The sequence below is a fragment of the Dermacentor variabilis genome, unplaced genomic scaffold, assembly GCF_050947875.1.
Source record: "Dermacentor variabilis isolate Ectoservices unplaced genomic scaffold, ASM5094787v1 scaffold_12, whole genome shotgun sequence".
NCBI lineage: Eukaryota > Metazoa > Arthropoda > Arachnida > Ixodida > Ixodidae > Dermacentor > Dermacentor variabilis.
In genome coordinates, this window is record NW_027460280.1 from 57,777,599 (window position 1) to 57,798,758 (window position 21,160).

Below are 21,160 nucleotides of genomic sequence, written 5' to 3' on the forward strand. Positions count from 1 at the left end.
TCCCAGCAAAGAAGCATGTTTATTTCTCCAACAAAGGGTGCATTAATATGAAAGGAGTGCTAGCAGCAGGCACGATCACATGCAGCTTGGCTCAGAAAAAAAATCAAATAACCTGAAAGCTTATAAAGAGTTTCAATAAGTTATCGTGGCGATACACTTCGGAGTTGCTTAGATCTTGCCCTCATGTGCGTTGTAGCCACCACCCAGTGCTAAATACAGCTTGCAAAAAGGGCTATGCTTTGTTATTTGTTGCTAATGCATTCCCTATCCTAAGTGCACAATACAGTAAAATGGTAAAATAGTAAAATAATAAAACAGTGTGAAATATTTGACTCGTATAGAACCAGAGTGAATCCTTGTATTAAGATTTTATACAAAAGTAAGCATGATGGCCCACGCTTCCAGATATGAAAAAAAAAAATTTGGCAATGCTTAGCAGAACTGTTCATAAGGCAGGAAGCTATTGTGCCTGAAGAAGGCGAACCATGGCAGGGTTAGGAAAGGCACGCCATGCAGCAGCCACACGCGCCACAGCCAATGAGCGCAGCAGCATGAGCTCATTCCGCGAAGCCTCAAGGGAACGACGTGCCTCAACCAGGGCACCCCAGTTTGGTTCCTGAGCACAGCTGGAAGCACGCCGGTTGCTCAGATCCACCACGCGGACCTGGACACACAGTGACAGGGCCTGAATTTGGGCACGTGCAGCCTTTGCACATGCATCACGCTGCTGCTCGACACGTGGTGGTACTGGCACTAGTGGTGCCAATGATGCGAGCAGCTGGCTCACACGGTGGCTTTCCAGCTTGGCTCGCTCACTGTGCACATGTCGCAATGCTGCCTTGATATCCTGCAGCTGTGGCCAGCTTGTATTTGCTGCAAATTAAAACACTGTCATTCTGCATGTGCTAAAAATGCAGCTGCACACTGAGCATCACTTCTATCAGTGATAAGCCAATCAACACTGCTTGCTTACCTTTGGCCCGAAAGATGAAACCTTAGTGGGGAAAAAAAAGTAAAATAAAGACTGGCAATATATAACACAATATACTCTTTAGTAAAGAACATCGAGCATTGGGTGCACATTAAACATCAGGTGGTCCAAATTATTAGAGTCACCCACTACGGCGTGCCTCAGAAACATATTGTGGTTTTGGATGTAAAACCCCAGAACTTAATTTTTTTGAGTAATGAGCATCATTGTAATGCACTCTGCAACTACGCACATACATAATGATGCTATCTGTGAACACTTAAATGCAATTAATCCAAATCACTTTGAAAATTGGGCAGCTCAAATTGCACTTTCAAACAGAAATCTGCAGGGGCGGAACCAATCACATCGGATCATTTTTCTTTCCACAAGTGCAAGCATTTGTTTTTACCACTCTGAGGGTGCTTTGTTTATGAGTTCTTGCAATGGGTCCTCCACTAGTATACGTGTGCATGTGTGTGGCTTCACTGATCCTTATAAAAATTCTATAGGGGCATTCAAATAGTGAAATGTTTGAATGAAATAAAATATAATATGAAAGAAGTATGAAATATTGATATTGAATCAAATACAGAATATTTCTCTGCTTTTTGAATGTAAATTGATAGAACTCTTTGCAGGACTACCTAGAGAATCATGCTGCCGTGATACACTGTGCCCTCTTGGAACTATTTTCTTACCGTGACACATGCTGCGCATGTGACCTATCCTTCACCTTTGCAAGTGGGTGCAAGCCGCTCTGAGTAACCCAGAAATATATTTCAATTTCTTAATTTTCAATGCCTACGTTGGCTTGCAGAGGGATTCAACGATATCTGTTTGAATAGTTTAAGCTCAAAATCATCATCCCACTGCTCATAGTGATGGTTGATAAATTAGGTAATTCCATCTTTTTGTAAGGTGTTGCCCTACACCACTGTTAATTTCATGTGCCTCCCCTAACTGACCCACACACTTGAAATTTTTCCCATAGATGCTGCACAATGTGTCTCGTATTCATGCAGTTTCATTCCAATCAAATTTTTAGTTCTTAACAGATGGGGACAAACTGAAGGATGAGACACACAATGCACTACGTGTGTCATCCTTTTTTTTTCGTCCACGTCATTTAAGCGTGTTTACATGCTTGCTATGCTCAACAAACTCGCCTAACTAGCTGTGCTGATAATTTATACTGTTTTCTCAGAAGGCATCTGCTCAATTAAAGAAATAATGAGATAAACACTCATTCATTTTTAGCCTGGTAGAATCATGATGCATTTAACACACCACTCAACCGTGTCTGTATCCCAGTGACTGGTATCCAAAGTAAGAGTAAGGGACAAATGTTATAATATCACTTGTATACGAGTTACCTGGCATGCCGACTGTTTCAGACAGTCCCTTGTAAAGAGTCTTCTTAGAGATCATTTTTAACTTGTCTTTCAGTTCACCACGCTCTGTTTCCAAAGCATCAATGTCGGCTTGTAAATGGTCCATGGTCTCTTCAAACTCTCTGCAACCAAACAATGTCTATAAATTTTACAGGTCATGGCGATCATGGTATGTTTTCAAGCAAGTTAGCAGAATACTGCTGTAAAAAGGCAAGAAAAATTGACACCTTCGATGCTCAAAACAACTTACACAGCGTAAAAACACAGATCACAGAAAAGGAGACATACACAATTATGGTGTATGCGACTCCTATGTCCTGTGTTTTTCCACTGTAAAAGTTCGGTTTCCAAAAAAATTTCATACAAACCAACCTGTACAAGATGTTTCAAAGAATAAATATGCCTGACACACCAAAAGATGCTTATGATATGCAATGCCACAATAAATCACAAATTTTTCAGCCATGCAGAAAATATTTTAGATTCAGACAAAGCACCAGCTCCCAACCTCGATTGTGACTGAGGAAACAGCAGGAAAAAAACAACAACAACAGAACTTGTAAACTCTATGAGAAGTATAGTAATGTAAGTCTGATTCTCAGCCTTGAAAGAAAAGGATATGCAGATCGTTTACGCAACTTCTAAGCTGGTATTTGCTGTCTAAGAATTTTTTTTCACTTGGCCCTAACACCAAACAAATAGCCCTAGACAGATCAAGTGTGAACACTGGGCACTACATGCACAGCCAGTACAGCACTATCCAAATACATATTACATTACTCAGTTCCTTGAACTTTCTAACCAAAATATGAGGCAGAGGATGTATGGTCTTGTGCACTCCAACTCTAAATCTGAAAAGAATTTACATTCACTGTTAAATATGGAATTCTGTGAAAGCTAAGAGCTCACAATTAGAGTTGCATTATGTTTTTAAACCTATGAGGAAGACCCTGCACACAGCCATAGCACGATGCTGAAATGAGTTAATGGGAATTTCTAGATCATCTTCATAGAATTATTGCAACCTGGTGCTACCACTGTTAACAATAACTGTAGCTGCCATTTTATAGAGCCTTGCAAAGCCTCTTCAATGTGATAAATGAACCATCACATCCACTAGATGTCACTAAAACCTGTGGAAACTGTCGTACCCCGGTAGCTTTTTATGCGGATGTCCGCCTATGTTTCCACCCCTACTCCTCTCCCTTTACACCTGTGGCTGGACGAGGCAACGGTAGGGCTGTCATTCATTTGTCTCCCCACCCCAGTTGGTCCAGCGGGTTTACACTGATCCTTGGTTGCCGAGAATCATGCCCTTGCACTTCTGGCCATATGCAGTGCAACTGGCACAACCAAAACACTGAGGGAGTGTGGAGATTTCTCCAAACAGCACAAGGCACGTATACATTCTTTCTCTCGTCCGCTGGCCCCTTTGGGTACCTTTGGACTTGAGCTTGTCTATGGTGCCTTACACCAATAATGGGAACATATCATTGGTGTGGCTCCTTTTCCAAACGCTAAGCCAAGTAGCGGTGCCTATTGCTTCTGCATGGTCGTACTACACCAGGTCATACTCATTTGAAGCTAACACTGATTACCCTATGCTCTGGCAACCAGACCATTCGATAACCATGAGTATGTAGCATAGCCGTAGGGACACTTTTTTTCTTAAGTCTTTACTTCCCATGTCACTCGGGACTGGGCATTTGTACAAGGTTGGCAGTCACTGAAGACAAATAAACCTGCCCTTCGTCAGCTTGGGCAGTACAGTAGAACCTCGTTGATACAATCCCATTTCATACAATTTTCTGGTGCCAACATTCGCGACAGAGAACACAAAAAGTTTACAAATATAGTTACACTTCTTTTTTACTGGTTAATACATTCCTGGAAAACAAAACCTTTCATCACCAACATTAAGTACATCGGGAAACTGCGATCGTATGACACATTTCCCGGCCACTAGATCCCGTGTCAACAAGAAACGCCATGAGGCACGTGTGATCGGGAGCAGTAGGTGCCCACTACGGCAGCTTCCCCGCAATACTTGCCCACCCGTGTCATGTGAAAACACTGGCATGAGCTCACAGTTTTCTCTTCCGGTACCAGCAAATCTCCTTGTGGGTTCTTGCATGTTGCATTCACAGCTATCACCGCCAACCCTATAGCAATAAGCATCTTCACCTATCTGTTTCACAGTGCACGTTATGTAGTGCCATTAGAAGTGAACTGCATGGTTTTAATAGGCAATAACCCAAATGCACCACCTGAAGCAGGAAACGGTGGTGCATTAGGGTTAACGCTTGTTCCCTGCTGCAGCTGTCACAAAGTGGGCATCATGTTTCACATTGGTGGTGTCATATTCTGGCATTGCCCACTAGCCTGTCTTCATTTAGGTTTTCTGTCTTAAAACACTACACAGTAGGAAAAACACAAGGCGCATTTCTGGCCACTCGAGCCCCACCTGCTCGACATGCGTAGGCTTCTCGCACTGCAGCAATTCTTGGCGAGTGTGCACGTGAGAAATTCCCACTAAAATGCCTCTTCCGAAGAAGCTGCTAACCCAAGCCAAATTCAGCGAGCACAAACAAAGCTTGCCAAAGCTGCAAAAATGATAACACGCCTCTTCGGGCTCTCGGGCCCCACCAGCTCGGTGCATGTCGGTGTCTCATGCTGCAACGATTCATGCAACGCTTCGCATTACATAGATGTCAACTACAGGTGAGTCTGCCGAATTTTTTGGGTCATATGTTTATCCGACTAATAAGTTTTTTCTCGTGCTTTTTCAAAAGAAATGAATGAGGTTCTACTGTACTGTGTTTGTCACGCACCATGCTTGGTGTCCTTTAGGGGAAGAGCACATGCACACACAGCTGCATGCAATATTATGAGTGGTGATGGCCAATGGCTTGCTAGGCCTGAATCCATAATGGTCAGAATTTCTTGAGTATACAAGTGACCACAAACCTTAGTCAAATATTACACTTCCACATGCAGCAGAGAATGTACAATCAAAAACTGTTCACTGGTAGAGCCCCCGTCACTTTCGCATTGCCCATTGATGTCAAGCTGTAACAGATGGCTTCTGGCTGGACTTCATCAAATGCCACGGGCAAGCAGAATGGTAGAGAAGAGGGACACCAAAATAAAACCAGATTGTCCTAGAAAGTGAATCAAGTGAGCAGCGCAAGCTGCATCCTAAATACTGATCCTAGCCAATTTCTGTATGCAAAACATAAAAAAAAGCTAAAGCATGTCATGACGAGCATGGACAAAGCACTGCCCATGCTCGCGAGTAGACACAGGCTACAACATGATATCGATAATGGAAAGGAAGCGAACATGGCAAAGGGATTTTGGCGCTTTGTAATGTCATTGCTGCAGACAGTTTTAAGGAAATTTGTGCTAGGGAATCTTCACAAGGTGGTGCTCTTCACTCCCAAGGCATTTTAAACTTTCTGAAAGAAATGTTGCTGCAGTCTTTTGGATGTCAATTTGTAACACAAAGGCGAGACAAAATTTATGTACTTTTCTTTCTTGCGAAGCCGCATCCTTGTTTCATCCAGCTGTCTTTGCACCTTGTCTACTCTTTCATCACTGTCCCGGGTCAGTACCTCCAGTTTCTTCTCTGCCATGTCTTTACGAACACACATTTCGCTGCATTCTTCACTCTGCAATACACAGTAGCCACCCAAACATCAGCCACGTTATACAGAAACAAAAGCTATTAAATCTGAAAAAATTTTATGTACAGGTCTTTTAGGCTCAATTATGGATAACACTTACACTTCCTTTCTGAAATTTTTTGTTTACTTCCTGTAGCAGTGAATTTCAAGCCATGTTCCAACATTTCTCATTACTGCTTGTAAACCTGCTTGTAAACCAACAATCTCACAATGAATGCTTAAGTGTAGGCAGAATTATGTCTATGAGGTGTTGAATGAAGAGCACGTCCAAGTGTATAAGGTCCTCAGGTGTTTTGTTCTTAAACTTTGGAGACTCTTATGACCGCATTTCGCACATGTTTACTTTTTCAAAAGTGAGCATTTGATAACAAAAGTTTTCTGGTTGAAAACAACAAAGTGAGAAGAATTGAATTAGCATCACAAATAGGTTTAATAGGTTGCTCATCTTACAGAACCAACCCAGCTTCTTCAGAGATGACACTGTAGAACCACAGCTGTGCTTTTGTTTTTCTTTCATGCTCCTGACGACTGTTTGAACATGATGGAATCTTGGAAGGCCTTGCACATATACTGCATATTCTTCATGAAGGGCCGAAGCAATAAATTTCAGTCTGAATATTTAAGCAAAATGTTTTTCCAAATTATTCATACATAAGGTGCACTCTCCTTTCCTAAGCACACTTTGTCATCTAAAGCCATATGGAATGTGCTGAACTATGTATTCACACAGCATTCATGCACAACATGGAAATGTATCGGGCTTCTCTTCAATCTATTTGTTGCATTTACAGTTCAAAGTCTCATATATGGAATCCTGTTAACTTAAGTGTTGGTGTCAAGAAATGACAGCTTAGACATGGCTTATGCTCTTCAAGCAATTTACGCTGCTTTCCATAAGAGTGCATACCAACATATGCTGCCTTGAGCACATGTAGATCAACAGCACAGACACCTTTTGCATTTTGTAAATACATTCCTACATCTATGCAGTAAGCTTTTGTCACTCCTGTGCTGTGTGAAAGTTGTGCATACGCTATGAAATTTAACATTCTGCTCAAAGTTTCATGCGAGAACCTTGGTAGTTTTGTCACTGTGCTACCTCACATGTCATGTGAGGTCTGAGCTCCCATACAAGGAGGGTGTTCCCTTTGAAAAGTGTGCTCCTGTGAGCCAGGCTCCAGCTGCTCCAGTGCCACAGTTAAGTGCCAAAAATAAAAATGAGGTAACAAATGAAACTAAAATAAAGGCTCCAAGGTTGTCTCATAAGGCAGTACTCCTTTCTCATTTTCAAAGGTAGACATTTATTTACTTTTTACTCATGTATGGGCTACACTAATAAAATTCGGACCAAATTAAAGATACAATGTGGCCGTTACATGAGGTAATACAGTACTTTCAGCAGAGTCCCTGCTTTACAGCTGATATTTATTATCCAATGGTTGTGCCAAAACTCCAAAGCCAGCAACCTTGGGAAATTTCTATTCTCAAGATGTTCTCAAGCCCGGCTTGAACTTCGAACCTTTCTCCCATACTGAAAGACTGCAGCCCACCCAAATGTCTAAGGCACATTTTAAAAAAGTTCCTAGCTCACACAGCAGACCATTATGCATGAGAGAAACCTAGAAAAAATTCCAACACAGATTTGTATTAGTCTAAATTTTTATATTTTATGAATACAATATTTATCGATCTCACAAGGGTCTATATTAGTTAAGTACAACTGTTTATTAGTTTCTCGTCAGTCTGTATTACTATATGTAATTTAATTAGCAGGACACCAGTTTTGAAGTTATACTTGTATTTGTGCATATAAAGTGTGATAGCACTTGCTGACAGACTAATAGAAATGCATATTAGGTTCACCATCAATGTAATGGAGCTATTAGATAAAGTGTCCCAGCCTAGTAAGTTGGTAGTAGCAGATGAAAGGCACACATATTTGCATTGGAATTTGTACTGGAATTGAAGCTATAAATGCCAACAGGTTTTGATAGGACTCAAGATGCCATTTGATCCCAATAGGAAGTGGCTGAGTGATTGATGCTGTGAAACAACGAAACAAAATGATTATAATGTGAGTCCGTAAATAAGATCTTTATAGTTTGCAGCAGCATTTAGCTTTTTTGTTAAGCTGAAAATCTGCCCTAAATCTTTGCCTATTTGTTTTGAAACACCTGCATCGCATGGTAATCCAAAATTTGCTAGAATATATAGACATATACCACGGCGCTACATCATGAAGGTGTGGCGGTGCTGTCGCTGACAGTGACTTTCGCACAGCAGGCACTCCGCCACAAAGCTGCCGCACCTACCTTGTAGGCACTGTGTTTCGCAGGTGCGTGTGCGTCCTTATTCTACTGGTTTACAACAACGAAAACGCAGTATCCCGACAAGCCGTGTTACATCAAAAGATGCAAGAGGCTGAAGTTTTCATATGTTTCCTGTTGATGAAAACTGCTGCAAGCAATGAGCCGCCATGGTAAAAGGCAAAAGTTGGATTCTTATACCAGCTCCTTGATTATGCACCAAACATTTCATAATAGTTAGTTTGTGTGGCATGCTTAGCCAACAAGGGTGCTTAAGATCATTAATAACGTGTCATTACAACTTCTTAATGCATTTGTGGGAAAGCTAGATTAAGATTAGCCTTGAATGCAGGTTGAGCGAGCAGATGCATTTCAAAACACATCCCATTAGCAGTACAGATAGCCTGCACACGTTCACATATGCAGGCAGCATGGTCGTAGCTGCGTCAATTGCAGTGTGGATGTCATAAACGCGCCTAAACACATTAATAAGTTTCTGCGCACGAAATAAAATGTACAGCGTTGGTCATTCCCACAAGCACAAATGAAAGCGCGAATTCGGCAATGCTTTACCCGTAGGAGCAGTAGCTTGCAGTATGATCCGGCGTCCAACTTGTCCGAACAACCACCCAAGCCATTTCTAAAAAGTTTTGACAAAATGCGGCCTTGGATCAGATGCTGGACGAATGACCAATTCCTCGGATATCATTGTACAATGGGCAGAAAGATAGGAAGGCCATGGCCAACAGCGCAGATTGCGTGGGCCTACACCGCTGCAAAAGGATGGATAGGTGGGCTACTTGGTAATGCATTATTATAAAAACTTAGAATGCATTAAACACACAGGACGTGGAAAAAGAAACACACACCACACACGCTTACTCACAACTTATGTTTAATGCACGTATGGAAAAATACATATATAGAAAATGGATGCATCGCAAATTTCAAGATGAGGTACAAGAAACAGCATACATCTAAGGCATGCGTTAACATCGATTAATAAAATTGAATTCTTTATCATGTAGTAATAATGCCACACTGTGTGTAAGCCAACCATCCTTATTACTACATGATAAAGGGCTCAATTTTATTAATTGATGTTAACACATGCCTCAGATGTATGCTGTTTTTTGTACCATGTCTTGACATGTGCGATGCATCCATTTTCGATATATGTATTTTTCCATGTGTGCATTAAATATCACTTGTGAGTGAGCGTGTGGGGTGTGTGTTTCTTTTTCTACGTCCTATGTGTTTATAGTGCTCTAAGTTTTTATAATACTACACAGCTAGTGCCGTTGTAGGGCCTGCACTTCGCCAGTCCCATCACCCAGCAGAGGCGATCGCTTCTATCGCTGCTCACGGCGACATACCAATCGGCTAGTTTGTTTTTTACATGAAATAGTTCTTAATAGGACAAAACTATGTCAAGTGTGCGGATTTTATGTAAAGCAGCGCCCAGTACTAAACCACTGGCATGATCGCGAGCAACAATCTGATGGCATTTTGTCTTGCGGGCAGAAAGCAAACACTGACTATCTCAGCAAGGCGATTCAGATGGCTTGCAAGTAGTATGTTTCATTTGCTATATGCCCTGACGATACCGAGATAACAAATTTATTTAAGCCCACATTAATCGTGTTGTCAATAATAAGAGCACTAAGACGATCAGCTGCCAGATCACAAGTGCCCTTTGCCACAATTGCGACAGTCAGCAAAATAGCCCTACAGTCTCATTTGGCCGTATTAGGATGGGGGCGAAATGCAAAACATGCATTGAGTGCAAATTAAAGAACCACACCAGGTAGTCAAAATTAATCCGCAGTCCCCCATTACTGCATGCCAAATTGTCTACACATATTTAAAAAAAAAAACTGTTTTTTTTTTTTTGCACATACCGTACCTATTATTACTGCCAAGCAAAGGTCCACCCAGAATTTGTAGACAATCGTGCAGGTGGGCACTTGTTCAATCAGGTAACTTAAATGCTGATGTAGTGATTCACAGGCTGGTTGCCTTCTAGGTTTGGGACTGGTTTTTCCTAAAGCTTGCTCAATGTATAATGTGGGGTCAATGTGTAGAAAAGGGAAGATCCATGCCATGAAAACTGGTTCAAAACATCGACTAGTTAAGGACTAGTTGCCCATAGCTCATTATCCTTGGTATTCTTCGCCAAAGTCATCAATTCAACAAGCACATGGCACTGGTGTGCATCACAGACGCCACCATCGTATCAAACCTACCACATGCCATCCATTTAACATGTGAAAAATGGTGCGCAACAACAATGCATACTGATGACATGGTGTATGATGATAGACTTGTAGGTCAAGAGCTTGATCTGCCATTACATGCTAGAAATATGGAGGTGGACACTGGCAGTGCCATTTCATCACTTCCAAATTTAAAAAAAAATAAATAGGAGCTGCACATGTACTATGTCAAGAAATGATGTTCAAGATTACTTTGAAAAGCACAAGTGGCCACTTATCCAAATATGAGAAGCTTGCTTGGCATGTTATTCTATCATAGTACATCTCTGTATAGCCATAAACCTTACCACTTTCCTGCTTTGAGCATTCGTTTGGACAATTCATAAAGAAGCACTAAAGACTCCACGGCTGATTACATCATAAATTTGATTCAAGAGAACTTGTATTCAACTTTTTAAGTAATCACAATTAAGCTGGCATGTTCTTAAAATAACACATACCACACGAAACGTGGTGCTTTTCTTCAGGTTAGGCAAGCAAATAAAAGGAAGTATTTGATGCAGCGTGTAGTAATGCGTGTACCTTGATCTTGAGCGCCTTTTTGAGGGCAATGATGTCATTTTCACGAGCTTCCAGGCTGGCACGCACTGCTTCAAGGTCGCGTGCTTGTTGACGAGCTGCCTGAGCTCTCAGTTGGATAGGTGCTATAGGCTTGGGCTGGGGTTCCTGTGGCTGTACTGCATCAGCCATGCCCTCCAGGGTGCTCACAGCTGCTGCCAGTGCTTCACGCAGGCAATCAGGCCCCTGAAAAAAACCCAAACAGCTCTAACAAATGGTAATTGAAAAGAGCAACATGAAAACAGTAATATTGCCATGGGAGTTCAGCCATTCATGGTGTGACTGTACGAAGCCACTGCAATTCAGGGAACTTCCCCAGCTCTTGCCTCCCGTCTGGACAGATTGGTTGCAAAGCACTGTCACTCAGCTGCCACAGATTGTCCCCCCTCCCCCCCCCCAGGCTGGTGAGGGGGGAATTCATTAAGTAGGCTGCCCTGCAAACCTCATCCTCTCAGTGGCTGTGGCGATCGCATAAGGATTAGGTGGGTTTGTTTGGTGAGTTGCGGTGTCGAGATGGAAGGGGTGCCAGAAATGAGGGGTGAGGGTGCTGCAATGGTCCTTGGCCCCACATAGTGGGTGTAACCCTGCGCATGCTTAGAGAGACAATGGAAAAGGGCTTCTGGTTGAGACAAAGGCAGCTCGCCTATTCACATCATCCCCTCAACTCATTTCATGTGCTTCTGTGTTCACTATTACGAAGCCCTTTTAATGCATTAGCAGTAGCGCTGCCAAAGTCTAAAAAAAATTATATGTGTGTAGTGTGGGAAGCGGGTCACATGGTGGTGGTAGATGGAGGTAACATAGTAGAAGTATATATAGAGTGCAACTGAGTGTGGCCTGCTCTGGACCACCGTCAGTTGCACACTTCGCTCCTCAAAGAGGTAGGATGTGTATCGAGTGAGCTCATGAACAACACTTTGCAATGTGGTAAATGCAGTTTAAATCATGGATCCCGGACCTAAAAGAGATGTGACGTAATGCCTAACAAATTTATCTCGCATTTACCACTAAACCACCACTGAATTATTAAATTTCTTATGGCAGAGCACATAAAAAGGGAAAAGAAAACATTTCACATAGAACATTTTTTTTCTACTGTTCCCAGTAACATGTGCCCTTGAGGCCAGGCAAAGCCACACAGAAATTGTTCAAAATAGTAGTTAAGTAAAGCAAAGGAATTAAACATGGAAATATGCAAATCTGCCAAATGGCATTTTATGACAGGTGCAGCAATGGCTTTTTTTTTTAATTACCTGGTCCTCCTTGCCATAGACACGGTCAGTGGCCTCATGGGCTAATTCCTTCATCTTGTCCAGAGGTAACTGGAGTTCATTCTCAATGCGGGATGAAACGGCACGCTGCAAGGCACATGCCGCTTGCACCACCTGGCCCAAGCTGCGCACCTCTGCCTCCAGCTGCTCCCGTGCCTCTGCTCCCAGTGTGATGGGGCTCTCATCATGAGGCATCCGCCGGCGAACCTTGCGCACCGCTGTGACCAACCCACCCACCCAATAAATAATCACTGAGAAGACTGCGTACAGCAACTAAAACCACCAAGACCGCAACGCAGTGGACACTAGTCCGTAAAACACTACATTGCTCTTCTAGATACGAAAATATGAAGCATGAACACCCCACCTGATGCTAAAAAAATCTATTCTAGGATGCAAATATTGCTCCCTACTTTGCATTATACAAAACTTTAGACAAAATGCCACATAAAAAGAAAAAGGTTGTAATTAAGGAGGATATTAAGCTTTTAGATGAAGTCAACCATAATTCAGTTGAGTACTCCAATTGTTTTGTAGGCTTTGGTTATAAGCAGTTGCTTACATTGCCAACAAGGTGTGCCACAGGTGGCTCAGCACACTTATAGATAATATTTTATCCAACTACATATCATGTTACTCTGGCATAATTCAACTTGACATTACAGATCACTATACCATTTTTCTGTCACCTGTCACTTGTCTCTAAAAAACTTGAGCAATTTTTCCAAAAAGTCTTATTTAAGAAACTTCCATTTGTAGAATCGAGTGCCTTCTTCAATTGGTTGCTAGCAAAATGAGAAACAAATGCAAGACAAGCTGCTGGTCTTCTCATCGGCAATAAGGCAATGTGTTCATGATGCTACCACTAGATGCCACAATAAGTACTCTATGCACCATAACCCTTGGCTTACAGACAGTTTATTAAAGGGCCCGCACAAAAAAAAGAGAAGATGTTTTAAAAAAACTAAGCTTTACTTAACTTCGTTATGCAATGTCGGTATTCTTGTTAAAAGAATATGTTATAGAAGAAGCTAAAAGAAGGTACTATTAATATAAAATTAATGAAGCCGGAAGTAACACTAAACAACAATGTAAGCTTATCAACTTGGTTTTGAATAAAAACTCCGGGGATTTGCAAATCATCAATCTGGCAAGCTCCACTGCTACTCACTGGCAGCCTGCAAAGATCACAGACAAGTTTAACTTCTTTTCCACTAATAATAATACACTTTGCAAGATTGCCTCAGTGGCTACTGCAATCATTTTCCCTTTATCTGACCAGTCCAAGTGAGGTATACACTGCCGTACAACAACTAAAACTATCAAGTGCAGGTCTTGATAAACCCTGTCAATTCATCTAGAGTATGTGTCAAATTTCATCACTGACCCTTTTTCCGATGTAATTAACCTCATATTTATGAATGGAATATTTCCATCAGAGTTAATGAAAGCAGAAATCATCTCCACATTTAAAAGCAGCATAGGTAGGACTTTGATTTCCAATTGTCGCCCTATTGCAATTTTATCTGTGTATACCAAATCATAATTAGGCATAAAAAGAATTCTAACTACATAACAAAATTTGACATTCTTTTTGCCAAAGAGTTTGGTTTTTGCACAGGCAACTCTACTAACCTCATTATTCTCTTTCACGGACAGAATAATACATCTTATTGATGCAAGTCAATAAGATATTTTATTGACTTGCATTATGCTTTATTTTATTTTAAAATGGAAAATTGGGAAGGTGGTTAAAACCTATAACACTGGCCCCAGAAACACACAGCTTAATTATCAACCCCTATCCCTTACGAGTAGTTGCTGTAAATTATTAGAGCATGTAGTTTTCCCGAATCTGGCTAGCTTTCTAGAATCTAACTCACATTTTACTAATGCACAGCATGGTATTCGAAAATCATATTCCTCCGAAACACAACTAGTATCTTTCACTCATCACCTGCATCGCATCCTGGATCGCTCATCCTGCGCTGACTGTGTCTTTTTGGATTTTAATAAAGCATTTGATAAAGCATGCCATAAACTACGACTTTTTAAACTAAGCTTTGTGAATATCGACCCTAACTTTCTAAAATAGACAGAGAATTTCCTCACTAACCACTTACAATTCGTTACTGCTAACAATCGTAACTCTCCACTCACTGAAGTTCAATCGGGTATACCACAAGGGTCTGTGCTGGGACCACTATTATTTCTTATCTATACTAATGACTTGACTGCTAAAATATCTTCTAACACACACCTGTTCACAGATGATTGTATTACTTTCTTGGAAATTAAAAACACTGATGATACTATAACACTCCAAGCTGATCTGGCTAATATAAGCTGACTGGCGTGGGAAGTGGCTAATGTAATTAAATATCAACAAATGCAAAATAATGTGCACATCCAAATTCAATTCCACACCTAGCACCTACCATTTCAACAACACTCCCTTATATTTCATCGTGTCATTTAAATATATTGGTATACACATTACAAATTACCTAAATTGGACCATTCATATACAGCACGTCATTAACAATGCTAATTGCATGCTCAGGTACTTACAGCGCAACTTTTTCAAAGCACCGACTGCTTTAAAGTTACAGCTTTACAAGACTCTAATACGCATGAAACTTGAATATGCATCCGCAATATGGGATCCCAGTCACCTTAATCTCATTACTTCACTTGAACTAGTACACTACAACTCTATCTTTTTCATTCTTTCCAATTATAACCATGCCAAGAGTATAACCTTAATGAAAACTAACCTAGCACTTATTCCACTAGCTAACCGCTGCAAAATCACCCCATCTTTTGCTATTTCTATACACAACTGAAGTACATTCCCAATATCGCTTACTGACTAGGAAATGGTGCCCGAAGCGTATGAGTGGCAAAGCGTGTGTTGGCAGCTATTTATTATCGAATGCGTTAATTTTACTTTGCACACACATACTCCCACTGCACTCATGTGGGTATGTAGAAATGGTATACCTGTGCAAAAGTTTATCATGAGACAGGTAGAAAGTATGAACAGCCACCAACTACCCACTTTCACTGACCTTTTGAAGTATGTATCTAGTGTTGGCTTTGACATAATAGTTCTGTGGAAACTCGCAAGGTGAAGGTAAGTAATTAATAAAGGGAAAATGAGTCATCCACCCAATCGTAGCAATTGCTACAAAGGAAACCCATATGGGTTCCTCGAAAGAAAAGCCTCGCAGTTGAAGAGAAATTTGTCCTGGTCTGGGACTCGAACCTGGGACCACCGCCTTTCCGAGGCAGCCGCTCTACCATCTGAGCTAACCAGGCGGCTAGCAGATGGCAGGGTGAAGTCGAATTTATCGACAACTCAAAGCAAAGGCAAGGGTTTGACGTAATAGTTCTGCGGAAATCCGCAAGGTGGAGGTAAGTAATTAATAAAGCAAAAGCTACGATTGGGTGGATGTCTCATTTTCCCTTTATTAGTGTTGGCTTTGTTAGCAAAGGAACAAACCCAACTCGCAGGAATAAGTGTGCCAGTTCAAAGGCAAATATGCAAGATAAAGTGTCACTGAAAGTGCAAACACACAATGAATGTTCCAGCTAAGGGCAAGCAAGCTTCAAGATAAATTTCATTGCAGATTAAAGAAAATGCATTTGCTTTGATGTGTGCATTTGCATGCCATTGCCTGCTGCATGCCATAGTTGCAAAACTGGATGGAGCAAGATATTGTGCACAAAGCGTGAAATTATAAATTATGCAATTATTTTATGTTATATTATGGTTATGGTTAAATATTATGGTTGCTTCCCAAGCAAGCATTATCATAATTTTGAACAGTGTGAATGAAATGTTAATTAGTCAAAAAATAAAAATTGCGTCTCTCTCATCCGTGTGCCTGCTTACGGCATGTTTGTTTTATTTATAATAAGAAATTATATTTATGAATACCTTATAGGCCTTCAGGATATGTAAGGGGAAAACTACTGTTACATCAATGTAAGACAAGCGCCCTGAAACAAGGCAAAAAAATAATCAATGAAACAAAAGCTTATTTGCGCAACATAATAGCATGCAAGATCAGTAGTCAATACAAAAAGTAAAATTGAAATGAAAACTAAAAACAGGAACGAGTATACACAGTAGAAGAAACTAGTAAATATTACATGAAGATTATCGCACTACAGAGCAGGCATACAACATGGCAATTGCCATATCAAGTGCTGAATCGCTACAATGCAAAGTGAAAAAAAAGAAAGAAAGAAAACAAAAAAAGTAAAGAGAGGCAACAACTATTAAACTGCCATCTATGATAAGCTACAAGTTCAGAGACAATGAATGGTGTGTGAAGACACGCATGATTTGTTTAGAAAATACTTTTTTTTATTATTCCATTTTATTGTACCCTCAAGACCAAATCTTACAGAGGGTAGTGGGTAAGAAACACATACATAAGTAAATACAAAGCAGCAAAGGTGGTTAGTTATTACAGCAAAATTGATTAGTTAATTGTATCTGGGAGTGATGATATCTGATATGGCTGAACGAAACTTTCAGTTGTCCTTGATTGCAACAACTGCACCGGGAAGGTGAAGAACTACAGTATCAATGAATTACAATATAGAATTCAAAAATAAAAAAAATATATATAATAGACTAAAGAAAAGCCGAAAAAGGAACATAAACCATGGATAAATAGTGCTTGGAACTTACGCAGCAAAAGAAAACAGACTTTATAAACATTTCCTTCAAAGCAGAAATTTAGACGATCTTGCTCTATGTAGGGCACATCGTAATAAGGTTGTGTCACATCTTAGAAGAGTGAAGAACGATTACATGCATGAGTTGTTTAATAGCAATATCTTAAAAAGAAGTGATTAAACATGAAATTGACTATCTCATATTTTAAATCCCAATAAAGACAGCGCTGAGATGGAAATTGTAATTAATGATGAAAGGCTTTCTGGTAGAAGACTTGCAAATTGCTTCAATGATTATGTTTTTACTACAGAGTACATACAATCCTTCTTGCCTGGCATACCTAAGCCCACAAAACCCTCAAACTGTATTTTTGTTCCCTATGAATTCCAATGAAATTCAAAACATTTTTCTGGCCGTTCGTTCAAAACAGCAGGTCACGAGAGATGTATGCGATTTTCAGATTCTCCCTTTTAAGAGTGCTATTGATATCCTCCAGCCCAATCTTATCTCGTATATTTAACTGCAGTCTCAAAGATGGTATTTTCCCCAAGAGCATGCAAAATGCTAGGTGAAAGTAATTCATAAAGGTGGAGATCGAAATAATTTATCAAATTACTGCCCAATATCGATACTTCCGATATTGCCACATGGTGTGGCACAGCAAGAGGACTGAAGAAGAAGAGAACGAGGTTCGTCTCGGCATCGCGTGTCAACGGTTACGTTTCGTGAAGCACAAGTGCCTGTATCCCCATTCAGCGTGTATACTTCAGCAGGGTATACGCGACAATTTGGTGGAGCTTGCTGGGTACACCCAACTTATGCAGGAGACCCCACTGGGCAGCAAGAACCTAGCACAATTGGAGTTGACTCCAGTTCATCGCACAAGCCAGCGAATCGGAGGCCTCACCCCAGAATTTGGAAACCTCCAGGAAAAAGTGATGACTACGACCACTGCGACTTCTACGGAAAGGGTGACACCTACTCACCTAATGCTACTGAACCCCCAAGTGCCGCCGGCTTTTCATGGCGACACATTTGAAGACGTGGAAGACTGGCTGGCGGAGTTCGAGCGCTGGCTGCGTTTAACGAGTGAAAAAACAACGCCAAACTCAGGAACGTCTACTTCAGCCTCCAGGATGGTGCTCACACGTGGTTTATGAACCGCGAAAGTGCCCTGTCATCCTGGCCTGAATTCCAGCGCAAGCTACTGGAGACTTACTCCAGCCCCGATCGCCGGGAAAAAGCGGAGCGAGCCCTTCAGTCATGCGTCCAAAAGCCCAACGAGAGCATCATGATGTACGTGGAGGACATGACGTGTCTCTTTCAGCGCGCCGATCTGAGCATGTCGGAAGAGAAGAAGGTGCGTCATCTGATGAGAGGCATAAAGGAACAGCTCTTTGGCGGTCTTGTTCGGAATACGCCTAAGACTGTCCCGGAGTTCCTCACCAAAGCCACCGCAATGGAGAAGACGCTTCAGCAACGGTCAAACATGTACAACCGACAAGTAAATTCTGCCTGCACTCCGGATACGCCGGTAGGCTTCGGGTGCGACGTCGCCTTGCTTTGCGAGCTGATTTGCTCAGTGGTTCGCGACGAGCTGCAGAAGCACCATGGTACGTCGCCACCTCCAGTCAGCTCCCTCGCCAGCGTCGTATGCAACGAAGTACAGCAGTCACTGCAGGCATCTCTTTCCAGCAGTGAAGCGCCACCTCTGCCAAGTGAGTCTCGGCACAAGACTTACGCAGAAACATTGCTGAGCCCCGCCCAAGCTTTCGCACCGACTTATGTTGCGTCGCCAGTCGCCTTGCAATCGGCGCAAGCCGCTCCGACAACTCCGCTACCGTACATCGACGACCGCCGAACACCCGCGAGGAAATCAGAGGTTTGGCGAGCACCCGACCGACGACCGCTATACTACTGCTGTGGCGAAGCTGGTCATGTGTATCAGGAGTGCCTCTATCGACGACTCGGCCTGCGGGGTTTTTCCATCGATTCGCCTTGACCTAGGTTTGGCCAGAGACCTCCCGACATAGCAGAATTCATCGAACAGCAGCGCAGGCCGGGCACATCAAGGCGGCAGTCACGCTCACCCTCATCGCGGCGATATTTCCCTGCTCGTGATACCACCTCGAGGACGACGCAAGGGAGATCACCAAGTCCACGACGGGAAAACTGAAGTCAGCGACCTTCCGAGGCGGGGCCGCTGATACTCGACGCGCTGAAGACCTCGTATCATGCCAACCGCGGAACAACGAAAACACGACAACGCCAGACTCAGTTCCCGCGAACAATTTTTCACTGGACATACCTGTCTTGATCAACGGCAGAAAAATGAGTGCACTTGTAGATACCGGCACCGATTACTCCATTCTTAGTGGCAAACGCGAGTGTTCCCACGATTTAATTCTTGGGATGGACTTCCTCCGGGAATATGGCGCCATTATTGACCTCCGCGAGTGCTGCATCACTTTCTCGAAGCAAAGGGCAACAACACAGACCGACGCCATTGGACACAGATCCGCACTTTGCGTTTCGGACGACAGCATCACGATACCGCCATGTGCGAGTGTTATGGTTCCGGTCAAGTCCGACGAGCTACAAGACGGTGAAGCCATTGTAGAAGGCAACATTTCTATGTTGCTGACCCAAGGTATTTGTGTAGCGCGAAGCCTCGTGGAACTTCGTGATAGCCAGACAGCGGTCCTCGTTACCAACTTTACCTTTGAGCATCGGCACATTTTTCGTGGCACTGCCGTCGCCTACGCCGAACCATCAACGGACATCGTCGAGTGCTTTGCTTCTGAAGTGGACACAGACGACGGTTCGCTCAGAGACATCGGTGTAAACTCCGAGCTTACGGACGACCAAAAGAGCGCACTGCAGGAACTCTTGAATGAATTCCACGTGTGCTTCGCTCGGCCTACTAAGGTGGGCCAAACACCAATCACGAAGCACCGAATAACGACATCCGCCGACGCATGCCCCATCAAACAACAGCCTTATCGTGTCTCGCCGAAAGAACGTGAGGCAATTTAAGCCCAAGTCAAGGAGATGCTAGATGATGGTGTCATTCAGCCTTCACACAGTCCGTGGTCGTCCCCATTCGTTCTGGTCAAGAAAAAATATGGAACGCTTCGTTTCTGTGTTGATTATCGACGCCTCAACGATGTCACCAAGAAGGACGTGTACCCACTACCACGTATCGATGACTCTTTAGACAGGTTGTGGCGAGCTAAGTATTTTTCGTCTCTCGATCTAAAGAGCGGTTACTGGCAAATTGAGGTAGGTGAACGAGACCGCGAAAAAACTGCTTTCGTCACTCCAGATGGCCTTTACGAATTCAGGGTACTTCCTTTCGGGCTCTGTTCGGCACCAGCAACTTTCCAGCAAATGATGGACACCGTTCTCGCTGGTCTGAAGTGGCAAACCTGCCTCGCCTACTTCGACGACGTGGTTGTTTTTTTTTGTTGTTGTTGTTTTTTCGGCGACATTTGACGACCACCTGAAACGACTGCGGCAAGTTCTCAAAGCCATCCGATCGGCTAACCTCACCCTTAAGCCTCAGAAGTGTCACTTCGGCTACAAGGAGCTCATGTTTCTGGGACACGTGGTCAGCGCAGAAGGCGTTAGCCCCGATCTCGCGAAAACTGCCGCTGTAGCCATGTTTCCAACACCGACCGACAAGAAATGTGTCCGGCGCTTCCTGGGCCTTTGCGCATACTACTGGCGTTTCATCGAAAATTTTTCGAAGATGGCGGAGCCGCTGACTCGACTCACGAGGGACGATGTATCGTTCGTCTGGGCCTCAGAGCAAGAGACTGCTTTCACTGAGCTTCGACAGCGTCTGGTGTCAGCACCAGTTCTGGCCCACTTTGACGAGGAGGCGGACACGGAAGTTCATACAGACGCCAGTAACGTTGGTCTTGGTGCGGTGCTTATACAACGGCAGGAAGGTATTGAAACAGTGATTGCCTACGCAAGTCGCACACTATCGCGGGCAGAGACC

General features: G+C 42.7%; 1 protein-coding gene across 2 annotated transcripts in view; it reads right to left on the reverse strand.

The window, feature by feature from the left end:
* Positions 1 to 21,160, reverse strand: part of DCTN1-p150 (dynactin subunit 1) — a 64,355-nt gene continuing 43,195 nt past the window's right edge. The window contains exons 5-10 of one of the 2 annotated variants that reach the window (XM_075677367.1): positions 12,444 to 12,679; positions 11,155 to 11,376; positions 5,893 to 6,035; positions 2,347 to 2,486; positions 974 to 994; positions 1 to 873 (exon numbers count right to left, since the gene is read on the reverse strand). In XM_075677367.1, the coding sequence (XP_075533482.1) occupies positions 461 to 873; positions 974 to 994; positions 2,347 to 2,486; positions 5,893 to 6,035; positions 11,155 to 11,376; positions 12,444 to 12,679 (1,175 nt within the window). In that variant the 3' untranslated portion in view covers positions 1 to 460. The remainder of the gene's footprint in view (positions 874 to 973; positions 995 to 2,346; positions 2,487 to 5,892; positions 6,036 to 11,154; positions 11,377 to 12,443; positions 12,680 to 21,160) is intronic. The other variant, XM_075677368.1, reaches the window with a different exon arrangement.